We start from the raw sequence: 23031 nt of genomic DNA, 5'->3' as shown, positions 1-23031 counted from the left end.
TGCAAGAAACAGTGTGGTGGAATGAAGAGATGAGATAGGCTGTGGCACAAAAGAAGACAGCATACAATGAATGGATGAGAAATAGGGGCGTGGAAGAAGTTGAAGAGAGTTATATGTGGAAAGGAAGAGAGAGGTGAAAAGATTAGTAAGAGAGAGTAAGAAGAGAGTGGATGAGGAATTTGGAAGTAATGTGAGTGTAAAGTGGAGGGACTGTAAGAAAATGTTCTGGAAAGAGGTGAAGAGAGTAAAACAGGGTGGCAGTGAAGTTAGCAGGGGAGTGAAATATATAAATGGTAGATTACTAGTGGAGAAGGGAGAAATGTGAGCAGATGGAGAGAACACTTTAAAGAATTGTTGAACATAGAGGATGGAAGTAATGCAAGTATAAGTGGCTGGGGAATGGCTAGGAGAAGGAGGGAGGTGAGAAGACAGGAAGAAATCAGTAGGATAGAAATTGTGGGAGCAATGAAGAAAGTCAAATTGGGGAAATCCCCAGGAATTGATGGAATGTGTGGTGAAATGCTGAAGCATGGGGGGAGAGATAGTAGTACAATGGATGTGGAAGATGTGCAGATTGGCCTGGGAGGAAGGTAGAGTCCCAGAGGATTGGAAGTCAGGTATAATTATTCCTTTGTACAAAGGAAAAGGGGAAAAAGATGTGTGTGGTAATCATAGGGGCATTTGTCTTCTTAGTGTAATAGGAAAAGTGTATGGTAGGATACTTATTGACAGAGCCAGGGAAAGAACAGAGGAATTAGTTGGAGAAGAACAGGGAGGCTTTAGGAAGGGAAGAGGTTGTATAGATCAGATATTCATTCTTAGATCTTTAGTGGAAAAGTTTCTAGAGAAGGGAAAGAAGTTGTATGCAGCTTTCATGGATTTGGAGAAAGCATATGACAGGGTGGATAGACAAGGATTGTCGATAGTATTAAGAATGTATGGAATAGAGGGGAAGTTGTTGAATGCTATGAAGAGTATTTATGAGGGTGCTAAGGCTGCAGTGCATGTGGATGTTGAACTGAGTGAATTTTTCTCATTGAAGGTTGGGTTGAAACGGATGTGTCATGTCTCCATGGTTGTTCAGTCTGTACATGGATGGGGTACTGAAATACAGTAGGTACAAGGTAGGGTAGTGGATGTTGGAGTGGCCCTGGTGAGAGAGGGTAGTATTTGGAAACTCCTTGTACTGTTGTTTGCAGAAGATACTGTGTTGTTGAGTGAAGACAAAGGGGAGCTGCAAGGCTTGGTGGATGAGTTTGGGAGAGTGTGTAAAAAACGGAATGTAAAGGTGAATGTAGGGAAGAGTAAAGTGATGGTCTTTGAGAGAGGTGAAGTCAGTGAATGTACAATGAGGTTGGATGGTGAGGAATTGGAAAATGTGAGTACGTTTAAGTACTTGGGGAGTGTGATGAGTAAGGATGGAAGTTTGGAGGGTGAACTGCTTGAAAGGGTACAAGAAGGAAGAAAGGTTGCTGTTTCCTTGAAAGCAGTGATAAGAAACAGGGAAGTGAGCATGTAAGTGAAAAAGTTACTACATGACAGTATTGTGATACCAACTCTAACCTATGGAAGTGAAGCTTGGACGTTGTTGGAAGGACACAAGTCAAGAGTGAGAGCAGTGGAAATGAGTTATTTAAGAAGAGACTGTAGAGTCACATGGAGAGACAGGCTGACAAATGAGGCTATAAAGGAGCGTTGTGGTGTGTATGTGGATGTGATAGGAAGCGTTAGGAGGAACACACTGAGGTGGTTTGGCCACGTGGAGAGGATGGAGAGTGAGAGACTGACGAGGAGAGTGTATGTGAGTGAGGTAGAGGGGGGGAGAGGGAGGGGGAGGCCGGGGATGAGATGGAGGGATGGAGCGGAGAGGAATATGAGAGAGGGGGGTGTGAATTGGGAGCAGGGCAGTGAAATGGCGGGGGACAGGGCGACGTGGAGGTGATTTGTTTGTGGCCACCCCGTATGGGATTGAGGCGTCTGGCAATAGATAGATAGATCTTTCTCTGATCAGTTTTCCTCTTATACAACCCCAGTGTTATATAATAAATTGTCATTATTCATGAGGCAATGAGCTTCTTTTGAATCTTTTATAGGGCTGCTCAGAGGCTCTCCGAGAAGCTATAGTTTTGGAATAGGTGTTGTGACAGAAAATTGTAGGGTTTAATTGTCCTTTTTTTTTTTTTTTTTTTTTTTTTTTTTTTTTTTTTTTAAAGTGATGTTTCTTCTTGTAAAATTGTAAATGAGTGCTGAGCACTAGTGAGTTCCTTAGGAAGAACTGACTTTTGAGAAATAAAAGATCAGATTGTATTATTATTATTATTATTATTATTATTATTATTATTATTATTATTTTTATTATTATTATTATTACATTATTATTGTTATTGTTATTATTATTATTATTATTATTATTATTATGAAAAGATCAGTCAGTAAGAAGAGAGTGGATGAGGAATTTGGAAGGAATTTGATAGTAAAGTGGAAGGACTGGAAGAAAATGCTCTGGAAGGAGGTAAAGAGAGTTATACAGGGTAATAAAGAAGTTGGTAGGTAAGTGAAAGATAAGAACGTGAGATTGATAGTGGAGAAGGGAGAAAAAGTGAGCAGATGGAGAAAACACTTCAAGGAACTATTAAGCATAGAGAATGAAAGTAATGTGAGTATAAGTGGCTGGGGAAAGGCTGGAAGGAGGGAGGTGAGAAAGGATGAAGAGATCAGTGGGATGGAAGCAATGAAAAAAGTCAAAATGGGGAAAGCCTTAGGAATTCATGGAATGTGTGATGAAATGCTGAAGCATGGGGGAGAGATAGTAGTAGAATGTTTGTGGAAGATGCGCAGATTGGCCCAGGAGAAAGGTAAAGTTCCGCAGAATTGGAAGTCAGATATACTGTAATTATTCCCCTGTATAATGGAAAAGGGGAAAAAGAAGTGTGTGGTAACCATAGGGCATTTGTCTTCTTAGTGTAATAGGAAAAGTATATGGTAGGAAATTTATTGACAGAGGTAAGGAAGTAACAGAAGAATTAGTTGGAGAACAGGGAGGTTTTGGGAAGGGAAGAGGTTGTGTAGATCAGATATTCATCTTTAGGTCTGTAGTGGAAAAGTTTCTAGAGAAGGGAAAGAAGTTGTATGCAGGCTTCATGGATTTGGAGAAAGCATATGACAGGGTAGATAGACAAGGAATGTGAAAAATATGAAGAATATATTATGGAGTGAATGAGAAGTTGTTGAGTGTTGTGAAGAGTATGAAAGAGGGTGCTAAGGCTGCAGTGCAGGTGGATAGTGAACTGAGTGAATTTTTCTGTTTGAATGTTGGATTGAAACAGGGTTGTGTCAGGTCTCCATGGTTGTTGAATGTGTATAGGATGGGTTTATAAAAGTGATACAAAGCAGGCTAGTGGATGTTGGAGTAGCCCTAATGAAAGAGGGTATTATTTGGTAACTTCCTGTACTATTGTTTGCAGGTGATACTGTATTGTTAAGTGATTATGAAGGGAAACTACAATGCATGGTGAATGAGTTTGGAAGAGTGTGTAAGAAACAGAATTTAAAGTTGAATATAGAGAAGAGTAAAGCTATGGTCTTCGAGACAAATGGTTGTTGAATGTACAGTGAGGTTGGATGATGAGGAAATGGAGAATGTGAGTGTATTGAAGTACTTGCGTAGTGTGATGAGTAAGGATGGAAGTTTGGAGGATAAAATGCTTGAAAGGGTACAACAAGGAAGAAAGATTGCTGGTTCATTGAAAGCAGTGATAAGAATTAGGAAAGTGAACATGGAAGCAAAAAAGTTGCTGCCTGATAGTACTGTAATAATGCTGTTGGAAGGACACAAGTCAAGAGTGAGAGCAGAGTAAATAAGTTAGATGAGAGGAGCATGTGGAGTTACATGGAGAGAGAGACTGACCAATGAGGAAGTGAAGGAGCGTTGTTGTGTGGATGTGGATGTGATTGAAAGTGTTAGGAGAAATACATTGAAGTGGTATGGTCATGTGGAGAGAATGGAGACCGAGAGACTAACAAGGAGAGTGTATGTGAATGAACTGGAGGTGGGGAGAGGGAGGGGGAGGCTGAGGAGGAGATGGACGGATGTGGTGTAGAGGTATATGAGAGAGGGGGGTGTTAGCTGGGGGGAGGGCAGTGAAATGGCGGGGGACAGAGCGTCATGGAGGCAGTTTGTTTGTGGCCACCCGTTATGGGATTATGGTGCCAGGCAAAAGGTAGATAATTAGATATTATTATTATTATTATTATTAATACATGACAGTATTGTGATACCAACTCTAACGTACGGAAGTGAAGCTTGGACGTTGTTGGAAGGACACAAGTCAAGAGTGAGAGCAGTGGAAATGAGTTATTTAAGAGGAGCCTGTGGAGTCACATGGAAAGACAGACTGACGAATGAGGATATAAAGGAGCGTGGTGTGGATGTGGATGTGATAGGAAGCGTTATGAGGAACACACTGAGGTGGTTTGGCCATGTGGAGAGGATGGAGGGTGAAAGACTGACGAAGAGAATGTATGTGAGTGAGGTGGAGGGGGGGAAGAGGGAGGGGGAGGCCGAGGATGAGATGGAGGGATGGGGTGGAGAGGTATATGAGAGAGGGGGGTGTGGTTGGGAGCAGGGCAGTGAAATGGCTGGGGACAGGGCGACTTGGAGGCGATTTGTTTGTGGCCACCCCAAATGGGATTGAGGCGTCTGGCAATAGATAGATAGATTATTATTGTTATTATTATTGTGTTTATGACTTCCTGCTTGAAGGTTCCACCACTCTGTCTTTGCCACCCCAGGTACAGGACGGTGCAAGAGCCTTTGGTTGCTGGGTGTGAGTGCTACACCTGCTGTACCTTCACTACTGCCTACTTGCATCATCTCACCACTGTTAACGAACTCCTTGCACCTGTCCTTCTTTCTATGTACGTACACGTATATCCACATCAAGTATTTTAGTTTTTAATTTGTGCATAATAATGATTATAGATAAATTGATAAGATAGTTACTGATAGACAGGTGGGAAATATCTTGACTGGTGATAATGATGATGATGATGATGATAATGGTGATGATAGATATATTGATTAGATAGTGACTCTGATAGTTAGATAATGTTCAGTACTGACAGAGCTGATAGTGATGATACTAGTGATGGATAACTTGAGAAGGTAGTGACTGTTAGAGAGATAGATAATGGTGCTGACTCCACATATAATGGTGTTGAGTCCACGTATGTCCTCCTTTCCAGTCACAACTTACACCACTGGCTAGGGTTCTTCTCCAGCTTCCTTGTATATGAGGTGCCATCCAAAATTTTTTGGACTAATGCTGTATAAAACTGAAAACTCACCATAGCTCCTATTGGCCACCATCACCCTTGATGTAAGTTCCCATATGCATTGATACACCAGTCCCGGTGCTTCCTCCATTGCAGGAATGCTTCCTGGAAGTCTGTTTTGACGAGTGTTGAGTACTGCCTGTGTTTCCTTCTGGATCTCCTCAGTGGTATCAAAATGATGCCCTTTCAGGTTGATCATTTTGGGGGAACAGATAGAAGTCACAGGGAACCAAATCCAGTGAGTAAGGAGGATGGGGGATGATAGCCATGTTGTTTTTGGCCGGAACCTGCTGGGTGTTAAGCGCACTGTGAGCCGGAGCATTGTTATGGTGAAGCAACCAGTTGTCTCAACCACTTTGAACCGCACATGCCACTGAAACACCTGTGTCCGACCAAGAGATTGCCCACCAAACACTTGTTGAACCATTGCCAGGGTCCCTGTAGCATTTTTCCTGAGATGCTCATAAAATCTGGTGCAAATTTGCTGTTCCTTTTTTATAACCATCTTGAAGTTTGCTTGACGACACTTGCACGACGGCAAACAAATGAACGTCACTGATCCACACGTTTGCCTAGCTTCATGCCGCATGGCACACTGACTCACAGTGTATGCTAGTACTGCCACCGAGAGGCGCATCGTGGTACTACAACCCATTTAGGCGCTGTGATCCCAGTCTGGAAAATTTTGGATAGCACCTCGTATAGATTAGAAAGGTAACCGGCTTATGTAAGTAGGAATGATAGATATTGATAAATAGAGAGCTAATTCAATAGGTAATGAAACTGACACTCTATATCCTCCCCCACAGCCACAACCTACACCACTGTTTAGGATTAAGGTAGGATAGGTAAGGTATAATGACAGAGATAGATAAAATTAGAAACATAATGGTACAGACTGTTTTCTTCTTACCAGTCACAACCTACACCACTGGCTTGGATTTTTCTCCAGCATCAGAGCAGCCATTAAGACCGACCGTTTACCTGACCTGGAGCAGCTTATCCAAAATTCCGTCATACTGCGCCACCACCACCATGACACGCACAATGACACTAACAAGTCATAGCAGTCTTGTACGACAAGTGTCTTGTTCTTGCCTTTGAATTTTTTCAAGTGGGGAGGGTGTGAAGTACAAAAAGAAGAGATTTTTTGTAGATTCAGGAAAAAGAAATAAGTACAAGAGCATACGAACTCAGGACTTTCTCCACAGTATCATGCTAGAATCAAGTTTGTTGTTAAGATGGTAGATGTACAAGAGATCTGTTGCACACGGAATTACAGGCTTTAGCCAACTCTGCTGAATGGGACCACAGTTCATAACATTGCATTGTATGCAAGTTTTATCATATGTAAACAGCTGCAGCAAAAAAAAAATAAAAGATACCTGTGTACTGTACTGTAATTGTTACTTTCCCCTTAAGAAATCTCACCTAAGTTGAGTAAAATTGTTTGGCAATACCCAGAATAGAATAAAGACCGGCATACTGATGGGATTCACGAAGAGTTTCCAACACTTGTGCTATGGGAGGTGGTGTTTAAACTGAGCAGTGTATTATCTGGTGGTAGCCAGAATAAATAACTAGCTTCCACTTATACTTATTCAATCTTTTTTTTATTTACTGCTTTTAAATGTTTTTATGTAATGTAAGGGTGGTTTCTAGTTATAAAATAAGTGTATAGCTAACCCCTTAAGCTCAAAAGGTCTCTCAGAAGCTGAATAAAATTGCCTGGCACTGTTAAGGGTAAAGTACAAAGTAATGTCATGAGATTGAAAGGGTTAAGGTGGAAGAGAGATTTGACTTTTGAGTTGTTTGAGTTACATTGCACATATTTTATATACAGTAATCCCCATACTATCCAGACACCCATTTTTCTGGACATCCCCACTTACCGGATATTTTGGTCCTGGGATTCAGTATTCCCAAAATGGGCCAAAAATTGCAAAAAATTAAAAAAAAATCCGATTTCCGCCCGTAATTTGAACTCGGTGCACGTGGCGCGGACCAGCTGTGTTTTTGTGCGTAGTTCCGCCGCCGTCCGCTAAAGCGCCCCTGCATCCTCCCCACTTACCGCTCGTCTCTTGTGAGTGCACGCTCGTGATCATGGCCACCCACGTGCTCGCTTTTGTAGTGGTGCCTTACCTGCTGCAGGCTCTGCTGCTGCTCTCGTGCCTCTTATTAGTGTGTGTGATGATGGCCCCGCCGCCTGAGAAGAGGAAGAGAGTGGTTTTGACTCTGGAGAAGAAGAGGGAGATATTGGACAAGGTGGATGCAGGATGCTCTACCTCATGCACCCTTTGTGAATTCTGTCCCAATCTACTTTGTTTGATATCAAGAGATCCCGCGACAAACTCATGCAGTACACGGCTGACTTCTCGTCTAAAAACAAACGCAACGTGGAGAGGAAGATGATGTTTACTCCCAAGTATGCTGAAGTCGACCGCTCCACGTTGATTTGGTATCGACAGCAACGTGCTGCTGGTGTGCTGGTGCATGGCACGGAGCTGAAGGCTGCTGCTGAGTTCGCAAGGCTTCATGACGCCCCAGACTTCAAGGCATCCGAGGGTTAACTCTTCGCGTTCAAGTTACGACATGGTCTTACCAACTGTAAGGCCCATGGCGAAGCTTTGGATGCCAACGAGGATGGAGTAGAGGAGTTTTGGCACGAGGTGAAGCTCTTGATTGACAAGGAGGGCCTCACTCTCAGTCAAGTCTACAATGCTGACGAAACTGGTTTATTCTATCGCTCTTTGCCAATGAACGCTCTAGATGAGGAGGCGGAGAAGCGTGTACCTGGCCGCAAGCTCTGCAAGCAACAGATATCTGCTTTGTGTTGTGCCAATGCTAACGGCATGCACCGGCTTAAGCCCATTATTGTTGGCCATGCAAAGCAGCCTCGGTGTCTTCGTGGGGTGATGGATGTCCTTCCTGTCGTTTGGTACCACTCTTTGAAGGCATGGTTCACTGCCCAGATCTTCGAAGACTGGTTCCACTGCCATTTCATCAAGGAGATCATCCTTTACCAGACGGAGAAACTGGGAATCCCAAGCGACCAGGTAAAGGCCCTCCTTCTCCTTCACAATGCACCTGCTCACCCGTGCGACAAGGACTTGGTGGCTGAGAATGGGCGCATTAGGTGTATGTTTTTGCCACCTAATACGACTGCTCTCATCCAGCCAATGGACCAAGGAGTGATCGAGGCAACAAAGAGGCTGTACCAACGGAAGTTCCTGGATAAGGTGATGGTTGTTCTCGAGGACGAGGATGAGCGCAGGGAGGGACGGGACACACGAGGCCAGCGGACTTTGGAAAACCTTCACCGCTACAACATCAAGTCTGCCATCTACAACTGGGCCAGTGCATGGAAGGAAGTCCCTGTCAAGACTCTAGAAAATGGTTGGTCTCGTCTGCTTCTCGGAACGGATGTGGAGCACAATTTCCTACGTTTTGACGAGGATGCCTTCCATGCACTTCTACGTGCACATGGGAATGATGTTGATGTGGACGAAGTGCATGAGTGGTTGGATGATGACGAGGGCGATCCTGGGTATCAGACACTGTCTGATATCGAGATCGCATCTTCAGTTGCAGGTGTCAGTACCCAGCTTGAAGATTCCGACGAGGACGGCGAAGATGATGCGGACTCCTCTCAGCATGACACTACTCCAGCCATCCCCAAGCTGAGCGCACTCTGGGAACACGTAGAGTTCGTTCTCGACTACCTGGAACACCTGGACTGCGACAGGGAGATGGGGCCCTTGGGACTTGTGGAGGAAGTGTGCACTTTCAGGCAGCGCATCATTAATCGCCAAAATCGTCGTTATTTGCGTCAATCAACCATTGACAGCTTTTTCAGACCCGTGACCCCTGCTGTGCCCAGCCCTGGCTCCACTCCATTGCCTCCCCAAGACAGGCCCTCATCCTCCGAGCCACAGCCGAGCACATCAGGCATGATGGAGTCACCACTTGACGTGAGTTTGCGCCTCTCTTCAGAGTCGTCTGCAGTGGGTACTCCATCACCGCAACCCAGCGACGCACCCCTAGGCCACCTGCATCAGCTATTCTCAGACTCTGACAGTGATTAAACAGCAAGAACTTCTCCACTAGACCACACAGGAATTTACAGTGTTGTGCAGTGAAAAAAACAGTGCTAAGTGTTAAGAAATTAGAATTCTGAGTGCAAAGACTAAAGTGCAGAGTGCAACACTGATTTTATTGACTTTCAATGGAGTGCTAATTAACTAGAGTGTGTTATGTTTAGAAAATGGATTTATGAGTGCAAAGACTTTAAGTGCAGAGTGCAACACTTATTTCATTAAGGTACAATGGAGCGCAAGTAAGACAAGAGTGCGCAGTGTTAAGAGAATGGAATTCTGAGTGCAGATGACTAAGTTCAGTGCAAGACTTTATGTACAGTGTACTGCAGGTGCTTCAGGTACTCCTTTTTACTGTCAGAGTCTGAGAGGAGGTGGGTTATTCATCGAGATGACCAGGGACTTGCTGTAAGTACCCAGAATGTTTCATATTGTACTGTATTTTCCATACTTACCTCTAACACCTCATTCCACTCCTTTATGTCCCTTATTGGTGTGAATAGGGTCTTAGGTGCTATGCATGTGCAGTAGGGAGGTGTTTTTCTGAGTTAGGCTAGGTTAGGGTCCATAACTACCAGTCCAGGAGCCAGGGACTTGTAAGTACCCAGAATGTTTAATATTGTATTTAACCACCTCTAAAACCTCATTCTCTGGTTCTTTTGCTTTTATTTCATTCTTTTATGTCCTTTATTGGTGTGATTTGGGTCTTAAATAGGTGCTATGCATGTCCAGAGGGAGTTGTATAGGTGTTTTTCTGAGTTAGGGTCCATAAGTACAAGTCCAGGAGGCTGGGGCCCACTAGCCGGACGGGAACCACTTTCCGGACATGCCTTTGGCTCTATTACATTGGATAGTGGAGGGATTACTGTACAGTAATGTATAAAAGTAATGAAGACCATAGTGTCTCCAATAAGAAAGTGGCAGATGCTGTCCTGTACCTACCATTTTTTAAAACAGGAGTGAGTATGATGGCTGGAAGAGAATTGCATGTTACATTCTGTCAGAGTTAATGGTTGTACTGTAAAAGCTATGAGTTTTGGCAGTCAAATGGTGAGACATTCAATAATCAGACGTTCCTGAGCGCCATTCATCTTTACCATGAAAAATATGGACCATCAGCCTTGGTGAAACCCATTTCATTTGAATTGCAACCACCTGATTGGGTGAGAATACTAGTTCAGTGAGCACTAATGGCGCACAGATTTTTAAATTGTATTTCTTCTGCTTCATAAACCAGACACATATTAACCTATTTCAAGTTACTGCTTTTCTGTACAATATATGCAGTGTACAGTTGATTCTTGCTTTTTTGTATTCAGCTAGACCAGATATTGGATTTGACAAACACTTTAAGGGACCCCAGACAAACCACTGTACATATTGGGTACCATTCAGTAAATGGGAAAAATCATGCTGACCCACCAGACAACTCTGGGCCCACCAGATGCTATCCATTATATGGAGTGTTTGACACAGGCCTATCAGATCACTTCCCTAAGCTTAGGGTGACTCGGAATGCAGTTACCCACACTGGTGGCAGTTTTTCCCAACCAACAGTGACGATAAATAACAGTTAACTCAGTCTACAACATAAGAGAAGGATAGGAGTGGGAGCAATCTGCATCCATCTGTACAGGCATAGTGTACAATACATGAGTTTCCAACCTGTTGTATCCCAACCTGGCCCCGGCTTCACAAACGTCCACAGGACGATTGCATCCCACGACGCCACAGAGGATCCAACGATGACCCCTGGCTTAAGGGCTATTTGCGAACTCTGGCTTCCATGTTTTTCCCACAGCGAGCAGGGAATCTGATGGGAGAAATTTGCTCGACCAATCAGCAGGCACCGATAAATCTATCTATCTGTCTATTGCCAGATGCCATAATCCCGTAAGGGGTGGCCATTTGACCTTGAGTTATTGGTTTTACAGGAGGGGCACTAACCCTCCATCAACCCACCTGTTGACACATATGGAGACCGATAAATCACATGACTGAATTTAAACAGACCGTGCCCTCCCCCATTTTCCTCCCTCCCTCTCTCCACTAACACATACATCTCTGCAGGTAATCATGTACTTACTTAACAACAAAATTACTGTATCCCAAGGCGGACTTAAGTATTTATGTCCATACATATGCACATACGTAAGTAAGCACTCCTGGAAGCACGTACATACCTGCGTATGTAATTATGTATGCAGGTAAGTACATCGTTAAGTACAGTACTTACATGAATGCATAAGTTTGCACATGGGTGCATACCTATGTGCATAGGTGCATACATAAGTACATATATATGTACATAAGTATGCTTATAAGTGTGTATGTAGGTATGTACTGTACACCCAAGGAAAGTTCCGTGTTATACACTCGCTCACCACTTCGAAATAGTAAATGTGGGATAAGTGGTAGCGAAGCAGTAACCAACATTCATGTATCTGGTAACTGTGTGAGATGGATGGGGATGGAAGAGGGATGTGTAGGAACTATCAGCTCCCCCAGCCTTCCCCCTCTTTTGACCTCACCCCTCTTACACAGTGGTACCAGACATTTGAGTGTTTGGCTACTGCTTTACTAGTGGTTGTCTCACGCATAAAGATCTGAACTGGCAGGCAGGTGTATAAGGCGGAACTTTCCTTGGGTGTACATGGGTGCATACGTAGGCTGCATACGTAAGTATGTACATGGTTACATACATAGGCTGCGTATGTAAGTACATACATGGGTGAGTACATAGGCTGTGTGCAAAAGCATGTGCAGTTGTGGACATATCAAACAGAGACGCCTCGTCCACCAGCAAGGTGGTGTAATGCTTTCCGTATCTGTTAATTATGATAGGTGTTGAAATACCCACCCAACGGAGCAACCCCAGCACACTCACCCCAAGAGAAGAACATGGGGAGGTGACACCCACCCCAAGAGGAGGCCATGGGGAGGCTTACAAGGTGCCCTGCACCACACTGGCCAATGTCCCCAGCTACCTTATGCCCCTCTTCCACTCAGCCTGACCCACGAGAAGTGCATCATCCAGGTGCATTACCCTCTGACGAGGACAGCACTCACCAGACTTGGGATGGGACTTGTTTGGATACAATCCCAAGTAAGCCCTCGGTAGCAGAGTCCACCGGACCTGCCATCACAAGAGGAGGAGAGACCACCAGTCCTCGTAGTCCTACTTACCCCCAGGGGAGCAGTGGCGCAGTAGAGTTCATCAGATCTGCTGTAGGAGGAGAGTCCACCGGATCTCCTTCTGCTACCCACCTTTGGGAGCAGGCGTCTCAGACTGTCCACCAGACGACCCTCACCTGCAGTCCCAGGGAAGGGAGCAGAGCTGTGGAAGAGTCCACCGGACCTACCACAGAGGGAGAGACCACCATTTGTCCCTCAGCTGCAACTTTTCCCCAGCAGCAGGAGAGCAGTAGAGTCCATTGCACCTGCCTTGGGAGCCAGAAAGTCTGCTGGACTTCCTCCTCCTGTTGTCCCTGGGACAAGTGGTCCCCTGACAGATTCCACCGGACCTGTCAGACCGAGGGAGAATCCATCGGACCTCCTTCATCCACAACCCCTGGAGGGAGCCTGGTTAGAGTCCATCAGACCTGCCAGGCGGAAGGAAAGTCCACCGGACCTCCTTCCTCTGCCCCAGAGTGGAGTTCTGGCAGAGTCCATCAGACCTGCCAGGCTGAGGGAGAGACCGCTGGTTGTCCCTCCTCCACTACCCCAGAGGCTCCCTATGAGGGTGTCACATCTGGCTTAGCCTTCCCCTCCAGAGGCCAAGCAAGACGCCCCTCCTGCTCCCCCTCCACCTCAAAGGGCGGACACTACTTCCCAACAGGACTCCTGTTGGAGAGTGTCTGGAGTGGACCTGATGTGAGCCTGGGTGTCCTGTCCCTGCAGCCCAGCCCCCGATGCCCCCGGCAGCTGATGGACACTCCAAGGGCAAGTGGCCGCAGACAACCCCTGATGGCCTTCCCCTCTCGGTAAGACCGCAGCACCCAGACCTCGAGGGGCACCCCACAGCCAACCCCAGACCCAGACCAGCCCTGGCCCTTCTCCAGGACACCCACCACGGCCAAGGGCAGGCGCCGTGCAGCATGCCTCTTAGCCCTGTTTGGCCCCGGTCCCGTGGGGCACCACACCCCTAAGGCCCCCTCCAGGAAGGGGCCGCCCACCATGCCACCCTCCAGCTTACACCAGACCCCAGAGTGTGCACCCCACGAACAGGGCCTCTATCGAGAGCGAACCCCTGATGGCCCTCCTCCCACCCTAGGCCGTCACCTGCACTTACCTGTGACTACTCTGTGCGCCTCAGTGTCCCACCTACAGTGTTATCGACTCTGTGCAACACTTGTGCCTCGTCCATAGTGTTATAGACTCTGTGTAATATTTGCGCCTTGTCCATAGTGTCATGACTCTTGTATAATACTTGTGACCCCTCTATAGTATCATGGACTCTGTGTAACACTCGTGTCCAATCCATAGTGTTACAGACTCTGTGTAATATTTGTGCCCCGTCCATGGTGTCATGACCCTTGTGTAATACTTGTGACCCCTCTATAGTATCATGGACTCTGTATAACACTCGTGTCCAGTCCATAGTGTTACAGACTCTGTGTAATATTTGTGTCCCAAGCCCTGTGTAATACTTGTGCCCCAGTTGTAGTGTCATGACCTCCGTGTAATACTTGTGCCCCATCTATAGTGTCATAACTCTGTGGAATACTGGTCCTCATTTATACATAGTGTTGTGAGATACACCACACTTATGCCTCATATACTGATTGTGTAAAGTACACTGTATCTGTTTGTAAGGTAATATACGTGTAAGACTGGTTAGCCTGTGTTTGAGCCCTATCCCTTGTTTGCATGCTCTAGCCCGGTCCTGAATAAAACAACCTAAGTCCGTGCTCGTATATGAGTTCAAGGAGTTGGACCAAGAATACAGAGCATAACATGTGTTATGCTAGGATTTTCCTATTCCAGTGGGGTTCTTCTAAACAGGGAGGAACACCAAAGCAGCACTCGAGACACATTAAGAGTACAGAGTAAACGTAGAAACTCCAGATGGCAAGGCAAAAAATATATTACACCAGCTTTTACACACAGCTTTACATCCAAGATCGTGAGATATATCTGAAGGAAATGGCCAATTGGGGCGAATAAGAATTGGGGAGGGGCAAACCTGGAGGGAGATGTCCCGGATATGACACTTACACTCGTGACCAGGGTATTCTCTGGAAAAGGGAGGGGGACGGGGTTAAACTCTACGTCTGTACAGGAGTTGTAGTGCGATGTCTTAGTGGTGATAAGCTAAAGGGGAGAAAGGCTACGACCCTGGCTCTGGAAAAGTGAAGGCCCAACGACTGACTCTTACTCCCTCTTAGTCTGGTGATAGGGTTATGTGATTTGTGTCTAGAGTGGGTCAAGCAGTGAAGTTAGAAGGAACTTGAGACAGTCGGGACAACAAGTTTGTCACAAAGACAGATATTCCTTTTCTAGGGGTAGGAGGGCACTGTCTACCTGTGGGAGGGGATGTGTGTGTGTGTAGGCGGGGGGGTACTGGCTCCAGCTTCAGCGTCATGTTGGGGAAGCCTGCCGGACTCCAGGGAGTGCGTGGTCCGGAATTCCTTCTGCATTGTCAAGCCGCCTCCAGCAAGGTCAGGGGTGCTGCATCTGTCAAGCACACTGGAACACAGGACTCCTGCATTGCCAAGCCACCTCTAGCAAGCTTGGGCGTGCCGGATCTACAAGCACATCGGAACACTGAAACTCCTCCTGCGTTGCCAAGCTACCTTTATCAACCTTGGGGGTGCCGCCTCTAGCAAGCACACTGGAGCACTGGAACTCCTTCTGTGTCGCCAAGCCACATTTAACAAGCCTCTAGCAAGGACTAAGTTGACGAGCTCTCACCACTGCTGGTATTGGTGGTGATATGGGCAGTGTGGCGGTTCCGGGCTAGAGGGACTTCCGGCTGCGAGGGGTGCCAGCTCCCTGTGTCCTTCTTGGGCGGACACTCGTACCACCGAGACTTGGGTGTGGCTGCACATATTTTCTCCTGCCCCCTTTTTACCCAGAATTGTGGTAGATCTTTCGACCTGTCGTGTTGAGGCCCTGGGTATTTTACCACCCCCATCGTTTTATAAGCCACGTCCTCGTGGCAGGAGGTTGAATATTTGCTCTCAGCTGGTGACGGTGGTTGGTTTGAGCTTGAGGAGGAGGCGGTACCAGGAGTGGGATCGCTCATCGGGTTCTCTGGTGGGGTTTTCGTCAAGGATCAAGGAGCTGGGGTGGGGATAGCTGGTTAAAGAACGGGGCAAGTATTGGGGCTTCTGAATTCTTTTTTGTTGCCCATCTGAGAGACCCAGAAGGGATATCAGACAAACATGCTGACTTAGTTCGGCTGTGGCTGGAGCGAGGAGATGGAGGTGATGGTAGTGGCTGTAGTCGTGACATGGAGTCGGATGGTGACCTCTGACCTGGGGACTGATTTGTCATCCGTGGAAGCGGATGCCAAAGAACTTCTGTGAGGGGGGGAGGTATTGACGTAGTAGGGTAGATGTGAGTATGTGTTTGTGAGGGACTGGATTTCGGGGGTTTGTGGTGTTGTACGGACTGGAGGAGTGGCGGTGGGGGTTGGTGGGGATGCCGTGGGTGGGGTTGCGTGGTGTGGTGGTGTTGGGCTGCATCTATCTGGAGGTCGTGATTGCCGGCCTGATCTGGTGAAGATTGGAATGCAACTCCGACAGTTGATCAAGAGGGAGAAGGAGGACGTGGAGCAGGAGGTTGAGCTGGGGGTATGAGGGGATGGAGATGGGATTGAGGAAGGTCGTGGGGGCCGTGAGGAGGCAGATGGGGTGGAACTTGTGGTGAGGGGGGAGGAAGAACCCCTGGATGGAAGTACAGGGCAGGGTGGAGTGATGGTGAGTTGAGACGGGGATGCGGCGGTGCTGGAGGGGTTACGGAAGGGGTGGGGATAGGGGGTGGTTTTGGGGAAGGGATGGGGTAAAGGGGTGGTTGGCAAGGAGCATGAGGCTGGGTATCTGGGGCTGGTTGGTGTGAGTGGGTGGCTGGGGTTTTGTGGAATAGAAGAGCTGGTTGGGGGTGAGGGGATCATAGGACTATATGTTGGCGGGGTAGATGGGGAGACAGGGAGTGAGGTGGTGGTGGCTCCTGGCGGGAAGGGATGGGGTGAAAAGTTAATGGGGTGTGTGGGGATCAGGCTTGGTTGGCGATGGTGTTGGGAGACAAAAGGGTTTTTCACTTTGCTAGGTTCGGTGTTGGTCTGGCCGTTCGGAAGGGGGTTGTGTATCGTCTTATATGCCAGTTGCAGTAGACCCTCGCTTCTCCGTGAAAGTCAACGATGACCTGGTAGCAATTTGGCACGCGTGTAACTTTGAAAGGGCCCAAGAGTTTGGTTTGCAATGTGTGGTCGAGGGGCATCATAACAACCACGACTCTCTGGTCTACTTGATAGGGGTTGTCTGGTGGAATTTCGTCCTTTGGTAGCTCCTGGCAGGATTGCCTGCGGCGGAACTGGTTCTTGAGGTGCCAGGGTGGATCTCGGTTGGTGGAGCTGGTAAGTGGTAGGGCTAAGTGTCAAAATGGGAGTAGCAGCGGGCGCTCTCCAAAGATGCGCTCGTCGGGAGTGGTGCCATCCGCTTGGGGGCATATGTTCATTCCCCATTGTGTGATTTCCACTTGGGAGGGCCAGTCCTCGATATCCAGGGTAACCAGCTGGGTCCAGAGTTGGTTAGCGAGGTTCCAGTGGCTTCTCTCACAGATGGCGTTTCCCTGGGGGTGGTAAGAAGAGGGGTGGGAGAGGAAGTACCTGGACAGCTGGGACAGTTGTTCCAAGACTTGGCCTGAGAATTCCAGGGCGTTATCCAAATGGAGGGCCTGCGGAAGGTCGAAGCAGGGAAATACATCAGCGATGAGAGCCTCCGCGACTGCTGCAGCGGAGTGGGACTTGGCAGGGCAGGCAACTAGAAAGTTGGATTAGATGTCTACAAAGGTAATTACAAATTGGACCGCAGTTTTCGATGGAAGAGGGCCCATGATGTCCACGGCCAGCAGCTGCCAGGGTCGGGTGGCTGTTAATAATCTTGTGGGTCCCGGAGTTCGAGAGATATCCTTCCTTAGGGCACAGGCCCTACAAGCTTCTATGACTCGTTTGGCAGCACCTGAAGGATGTGGTGTCCAATAGATGTCTCTAAAAGTTTGTAAGAACTTTTGCTGCCCGAGGTGGATTCTGTTCCCGTGGTGACGGTGGGTCAGGAGATCATCCACTTCTGAGTCCACTACGACATGACCAGAAGGAGTATAGAGGTAGTCTCCTACCCTCGCCAGCTTTGGTTAAGATATGGTGGGGCATCCACGCCAGTTTTTGGCTAGTCTCTCATTGTTGCATTAAGGTGTTCTGTGGTGTGATGTCTCGTTTTCTGTGTTACGGGGGGCGAATTAAGGGAAGCCTCGACAAGGCATCGGTGTTAGTGTGGTGTTTGCCGGGGCGATACAAATGTCAAAATTGAACTCCTCCAAGGCTTCCCTTCATTGTACTAAGAAGTCATTGGTAGTCTGGGATCGTCGCAGCCACCGTAGGGATTGGTGGTCGGTGATGTTGGTGAGTGAGGTGCCCAGCAGGTAGGATCGGAAGTGCTTCAGTGCCCAAACACGCTGACACACTCGCATTTCGTGGAAGCATAATTGACGTCCGATGGTGTCAGTGTCTACTGTGCTCCTTGCCCTCCCGGACTTGCGCAAGGACGACGCCAAGTTCGACTAGGGAGACATCGGTGTATAGTTGGAAAGGCTGGGTATAATCTGGGAAGGCGACTATTGGCACTGTGGTGAGGTAGTGCTCGAGTGCCTAGCAAGTTTCCAGCCTCTGGGTAGTCCACTGGAAGTCCTCTCCTTTCTTCATCAGGTCGTGTTGGGGTTTTGCAATGGAGGTGAAATTTCTGAAGACTCTTCTGTAGTAGAAGGCTAAGCCAAGGGAGGTACAGACTCTGACGTCTGTAGGTGGGGTGTTTGTTTTACAATGGCTTGCAGCTTTTCCGAATCCGAGGCGAGCCCTTTGAGTGAGATGACATGGCCGAGGAAAGTGATGGACTCTTGGGCCAGGTCACATTTAGACAGTCTGAGTTTAAGCACCATTGTCTGTATGCAGTGTAGCACCTGGCCTAAGCGGTCGAAGTGTTCCTTCCAGGTGCGTTCGAATGTGATCACGTCATCCAGGTAAACAAGGCATATCTCTCAGGTAGGCCCTAGCAAGACTGACTCCATGACGTGGGAGAAGGTGGCCGGTCCATTACACAAGCCAAAAGGGAGGACGTTAAATGTGTACAGTTAGCCGCCACATGTGGAGAAGACAGTTTTGTTAAGGTGTTTGGACTGAATGCGTAACTGCCAGTAGCACGACTGTAGATCTAAGGTGAACCACTGTGCGCCACATAGAGAGTCTAAGAAATCGTCGATATGAGGAAGTGGTGTGGCATTTTTTTTTTTTTTTTTATAAATAACAGAACGGAGGAAGGAAAAACAAATGAGTAAAAAAAAAAAATCCATACACCAGATTACTGGTGTCCTCTGTTCATAAAATATCTGTAACAGTTAGACGTGAACAGTTGTGGGTTGAAATTTGGAGGGAAACAACTCTGGGGAAGTGAGTTTCAGAGAGATGCAGTTCGGGGAATGAAAGAATTCTGATAGGCAGAAGTTCTGCAATATGGCTGAGTGACATTCCAGTCATGAGCGCTACCAGATGCCCGTGTAGCACGAGGGAACGCATGGAGAGGTGGCACCATGGACGCAACTTCGTCTGAGCATTTGCCAAAAAAATATCTGTAAAATAATGCAAGGGAGGCAACATTCCTTCTTATTTGCAGAGGAGGTAGTTTATACGTAATGGCAGGGTTGTTAATGATTCTAACAGCTTTGTTCTGAATTTTGTCTAGTTGTCTTAATGCAACCTCTCCACAACCTGCATTCCACAAGGGTGAGCAATGTCCAAGCTGAGAGTGCACATGACTTATAAATTATAGCTAACTGCTCATCGGCGAAGAAGTTACGGACTCTGTACAATAATCAAGTTTCTTTGAGGCGGTTTTAGCAAGTGATCTGAGATGAGAGGTCCAGCTGCGGGCACTGTTAGGTGAAACGCTAAGAATTTCAATACTTTTGGAGATGGGAATATTAGTAGCACTGAAGGTATTGTACGAATCTGGCAATATCTGTCTATTAGTAAACTGTATATATTTAGTTTTACTAGCATTAAAAGAGACAAGGTTTTGTCCCCATTCACTGATTGTAGATAGATCTTGATTTATGGAGATGGCTGTACTGAGTTGAGAGGTGGAGATATTAGACTTTGTAAATGGATGTCTGAGTGTGAATGAACTACGTAGTGTTGAGTCATCTGAATATGAGTGAATGGGATTGTGGGTGACAGATAAGAGATCATTAATATGAACCAGAAATAGGGTTGGAGCCAGAACTGATCCCTGCGGCACGCCGGCGTTAATTGAGTGGAAATTGGAATATACATCATCTACTTTTACTCTTATTTTCCTGTTACTAAGATATGAAGAAATCAAAGGAACACAAGACGTTAGTCCATAGCAAGGGAGTTTGGACAGCAGGGAACGGTGCCATACTCTATCGAAAGCTTTACAGATATCAAGAGCTACTGCATGAGTTTCTCCAAAAAAGATCAATTGACTGATGGATGGTATGAGTTAAGAGATTATGTCAATGGTGGATCTTTCGTGGCGAAAACCATATTGTCCATCACTAATTAAGTTGTTGGATTCAAGATGTTTAACAATGTGCTTATTAATTAAAGTTTCAAATACCTTACCAAGAGAAGATGTGACAGCTATTGGTCTGTAATTGGAGGGGTCAGACGAACTTCCTTTCTTCGGAACTGGGTGGATATTGGCTTCTTTCCATGAATTTGGGAATAAAGAAGTACGTATGCATAGTCTGAATAATTTAGCTATGACAGAGGCAAGTTCAGGGGAACACTTTTTCAAAACAATTGGCGGAATTCCATCTGGGCCTGGAGCTTTGTTGGTCGCATCGTTAAGCTGGTGGTAGTTGTCGCAGAACCTTGTAGATCTATCTTTCTTCTTTACTAGATCTATGGGAGAAGACCAGGGTCTGTTGGAGGGTGCTACTATCCCCACTTCAAGCATTTCTTGGACCTGGTGGTCTTTCTCTTGGCATTGCACCATTTTCTTTTTCTGCACGATGGCTGACGTATAGGGGGTCCCGTGGTGTGAATGGGGTGGTGTAAGACCTCTGTCTGGTCCAGATTCCCCAGGTGAGAGGTGAAGGCCTCTTGGTACTGGAGGAGTAGTTGCTCCAGGTCCTGTTGGTACTGTTGGAGAAGGTGAAAGAGAATGTGGGACAAGGAGAGGGTGTTGGGGTCTGGCATGCCTGTCGCGACTGTCGATTCTGGAAGGGCATTGAACGTGTCCAGTTCTTCTATGTCCAGTGCTTTGGGGAGAGTGAAGGGTTCGTCGGAGACGTTCGTGACTCTGACAGCACTAAGGTGAGGAGGAACAATGACTGGGGGAAACAAGCAGCTAGTAGCAAATAGTTGGTCCATCTGTGGTGAGAAGAGCAGTGGTTGCTGGGCTGAGGTATTCAGCAGTACCCAGGCCTGGTGGTAAAGGGGCAGGGTGGTGTTTTTTTTTTTTTGTGTGTGTGACGGCCTGTACTACCATGCGTAGGCCAGCTGCATGCCCGTGGCCCCCGAATCGGAGCCATCTGTGCTGGCAGTCTATGATGACTCCCAGTTTTTGTAGTAGTCTAGCCCCAGGTAGCCTTCGTAAGCTGTACACTTGGAGTTGAACACTATGAATGGATGGTTAGCGTGGGCAGACGGTTCCTGGGTCATTACTACGAGAAGGCAGGTTTCGTCCCTCACAGCCAATGGTTCGTCCCCTGCCCTAATGAGGTTGGTGGACGAGAGTTGAAGGGGCTCGAAGGCTACCTGATTTTTGTGGTAATACCGCGTGTACATGCAGGAATGTGCAGCGCCTGTGTCTACCAGGAGCCAGACAGGGACTCCTTGGTGTTTGAGCTTTGTATAGACTGGTATTTTGAGCTGGCTGCTGGATGCCCCCGCCAGGGCCAGGACTGACGGGGGAGGGGGGGAGTATAAAAAATCCAACCCAGCTTCGGAGGTGTTCATCTCTTCCAGGGGCACCTCCTCGTCATCGAGGAGAGTAGTTGGCTCCATTTAACTCTCGAGTTTTACCTGTGTGTTTTCTGTATGGGTGCCATTGTTGGCTGCAAAATGTTGGATGATGTGGGGTGATGGGGGTGGGGCCCATCTAATTGGCCAGTTCTGTCAGGCCTTAATTTGTTCCCGCATGTCGTGTAGGGCACAAGACGCATTGCACTCCTTGAACTCCCAAGAATTGATCAAGATTAAGTTGCCTTGCTGTGGTGGTTTATCCTGTGAGATAGAGAGATACGAGGATAGAAGGGGCGGTTTGTACCTTGCCACTCTTCGGTCTTACAGTTTGGCTGGGTCGGGATACAGCGCACGGCTCAGATTGGCTTTTGTCTCCCCACATGTGGTGCTAACAGCCATCGGATTGTTACTACAGGTATGTCTCTATTGAACCCTTGGGTGTCGTGGATGGTGAAATGTTCCTGTACAGCACTGGGTAGGGCACATATCAGGTAGGCGAAAACGTGCTGGTTACGTGCTCCTCCACAAACTGAGCATATGCGAACATTATGAATTTGCACAGATCTGTTAAGGCAGCATCCATGTCTCCGTAGAACTTTACGCCATTAAGTTGGGACAGTGAGACAACCGTCCCGAGGGATGCTTGGACAACGTCAATAACTATTTGTCCGTATTCTGCCCATGTTAGGGCCGCGTTCATTTTACCGAATACCGTACCAAGGCAACTGACTTCCCTAAATGGGGTGGTAATACCGCGATCTTTTGCTTGTCCTCCTCATAGACCAAGTCCAGCACCAGTTTGACCATTTCCATATGAGTACTGATATTGTACAGTTCGGTGTCATACTTGGGGATGGGGAAGTAGGGTTTCAGCGCTGCCATGTTGGCATCTGTACCATGTACGTACTTCCGTGACCGAAACTCCGCTTTGCCTTCCCTTGGTATTTAGAACTACCCCTGCCACCAGCGTTATACTAGGATTTTCCTATTCCAGTGGAGTTCTTCTAAACAGGGAGGAACACCAAAGCAGGACTCGAGACACATTAAGAGTACAGGGTAAACACTGAAACTCTAGATGGCAAAGCAAAAGATTAATTATTACACTAGCTTTTACACACAGCTTTACATCCGAGATCGTGAGATCTATCTGGAGGAAATGGCCAATTGGGGCGAATAAGAATTGGGGAGGGGCAAACCTGGAGGGAGATGTCTCGGATATGACACTTACACTCGTGACCAGGGTGTTCTCTGGAAAAGGAAGGGGGCCGGGGTTAAACTCTACGTCTGCACAGGTGTTGTAGTGCGATGTCTTAGTGGTGATAAGCTAAGAGGGAGAAAGGCTACGACCCTGGCTCTGGAAAAGTGAAGGCCCAACGACTGACTCTTACTCCCTCTTAG

At 47.1% G+C, this 23031-nt stretch overlaps 1 protein-coding gene across 1 annotated transcript in view; it reads left to right on the top strand.

Moving 5' to 3' along the window:
- Positions 1-6690, top strand: part of LOC145407183 (queuine tRNA-ribosyltransferase accessory subunit 2-like) — a 123619-nt gene extending 116929 nt beyond the window's left edge. The window contains exons 9-10 of the mRNA XM_080278215.1: positions 4792-4917; positions 6251-6690. Coding sequence (XP_080134341.1) covers positions 4792-4917; positions 6251-6401 — 277 coding nt within the window. The 3' untranslated portion in view covers positions 6402-6690. The remainder of the gene's footprint in view (positions 1-4791; positions 4918-6250) is intronic.
- The last annotated feature ends 16341 nt before the right edge of the window (positions 6691-23031 follow it).

This window comes from Coenobita brevimanus, chromosome 72, assembly GCF_032717465.1.
Source record: "Coenobita brevimanus isolate Jiangsu-jjx chromosome 72, ASM3271746v2, whole genome shotgun sequence".
Classification (NCBI taxonomy): domain Eukaryota; kingdom Metazoa; phylum Arthropoda; class Malacostraca; order Decapoda; family Coenobitidae; genus Coenobita; species Coenobita brevimanus.
This window is presented reverse-complemented; position numbering and strand designations above follow the sequence as displayed.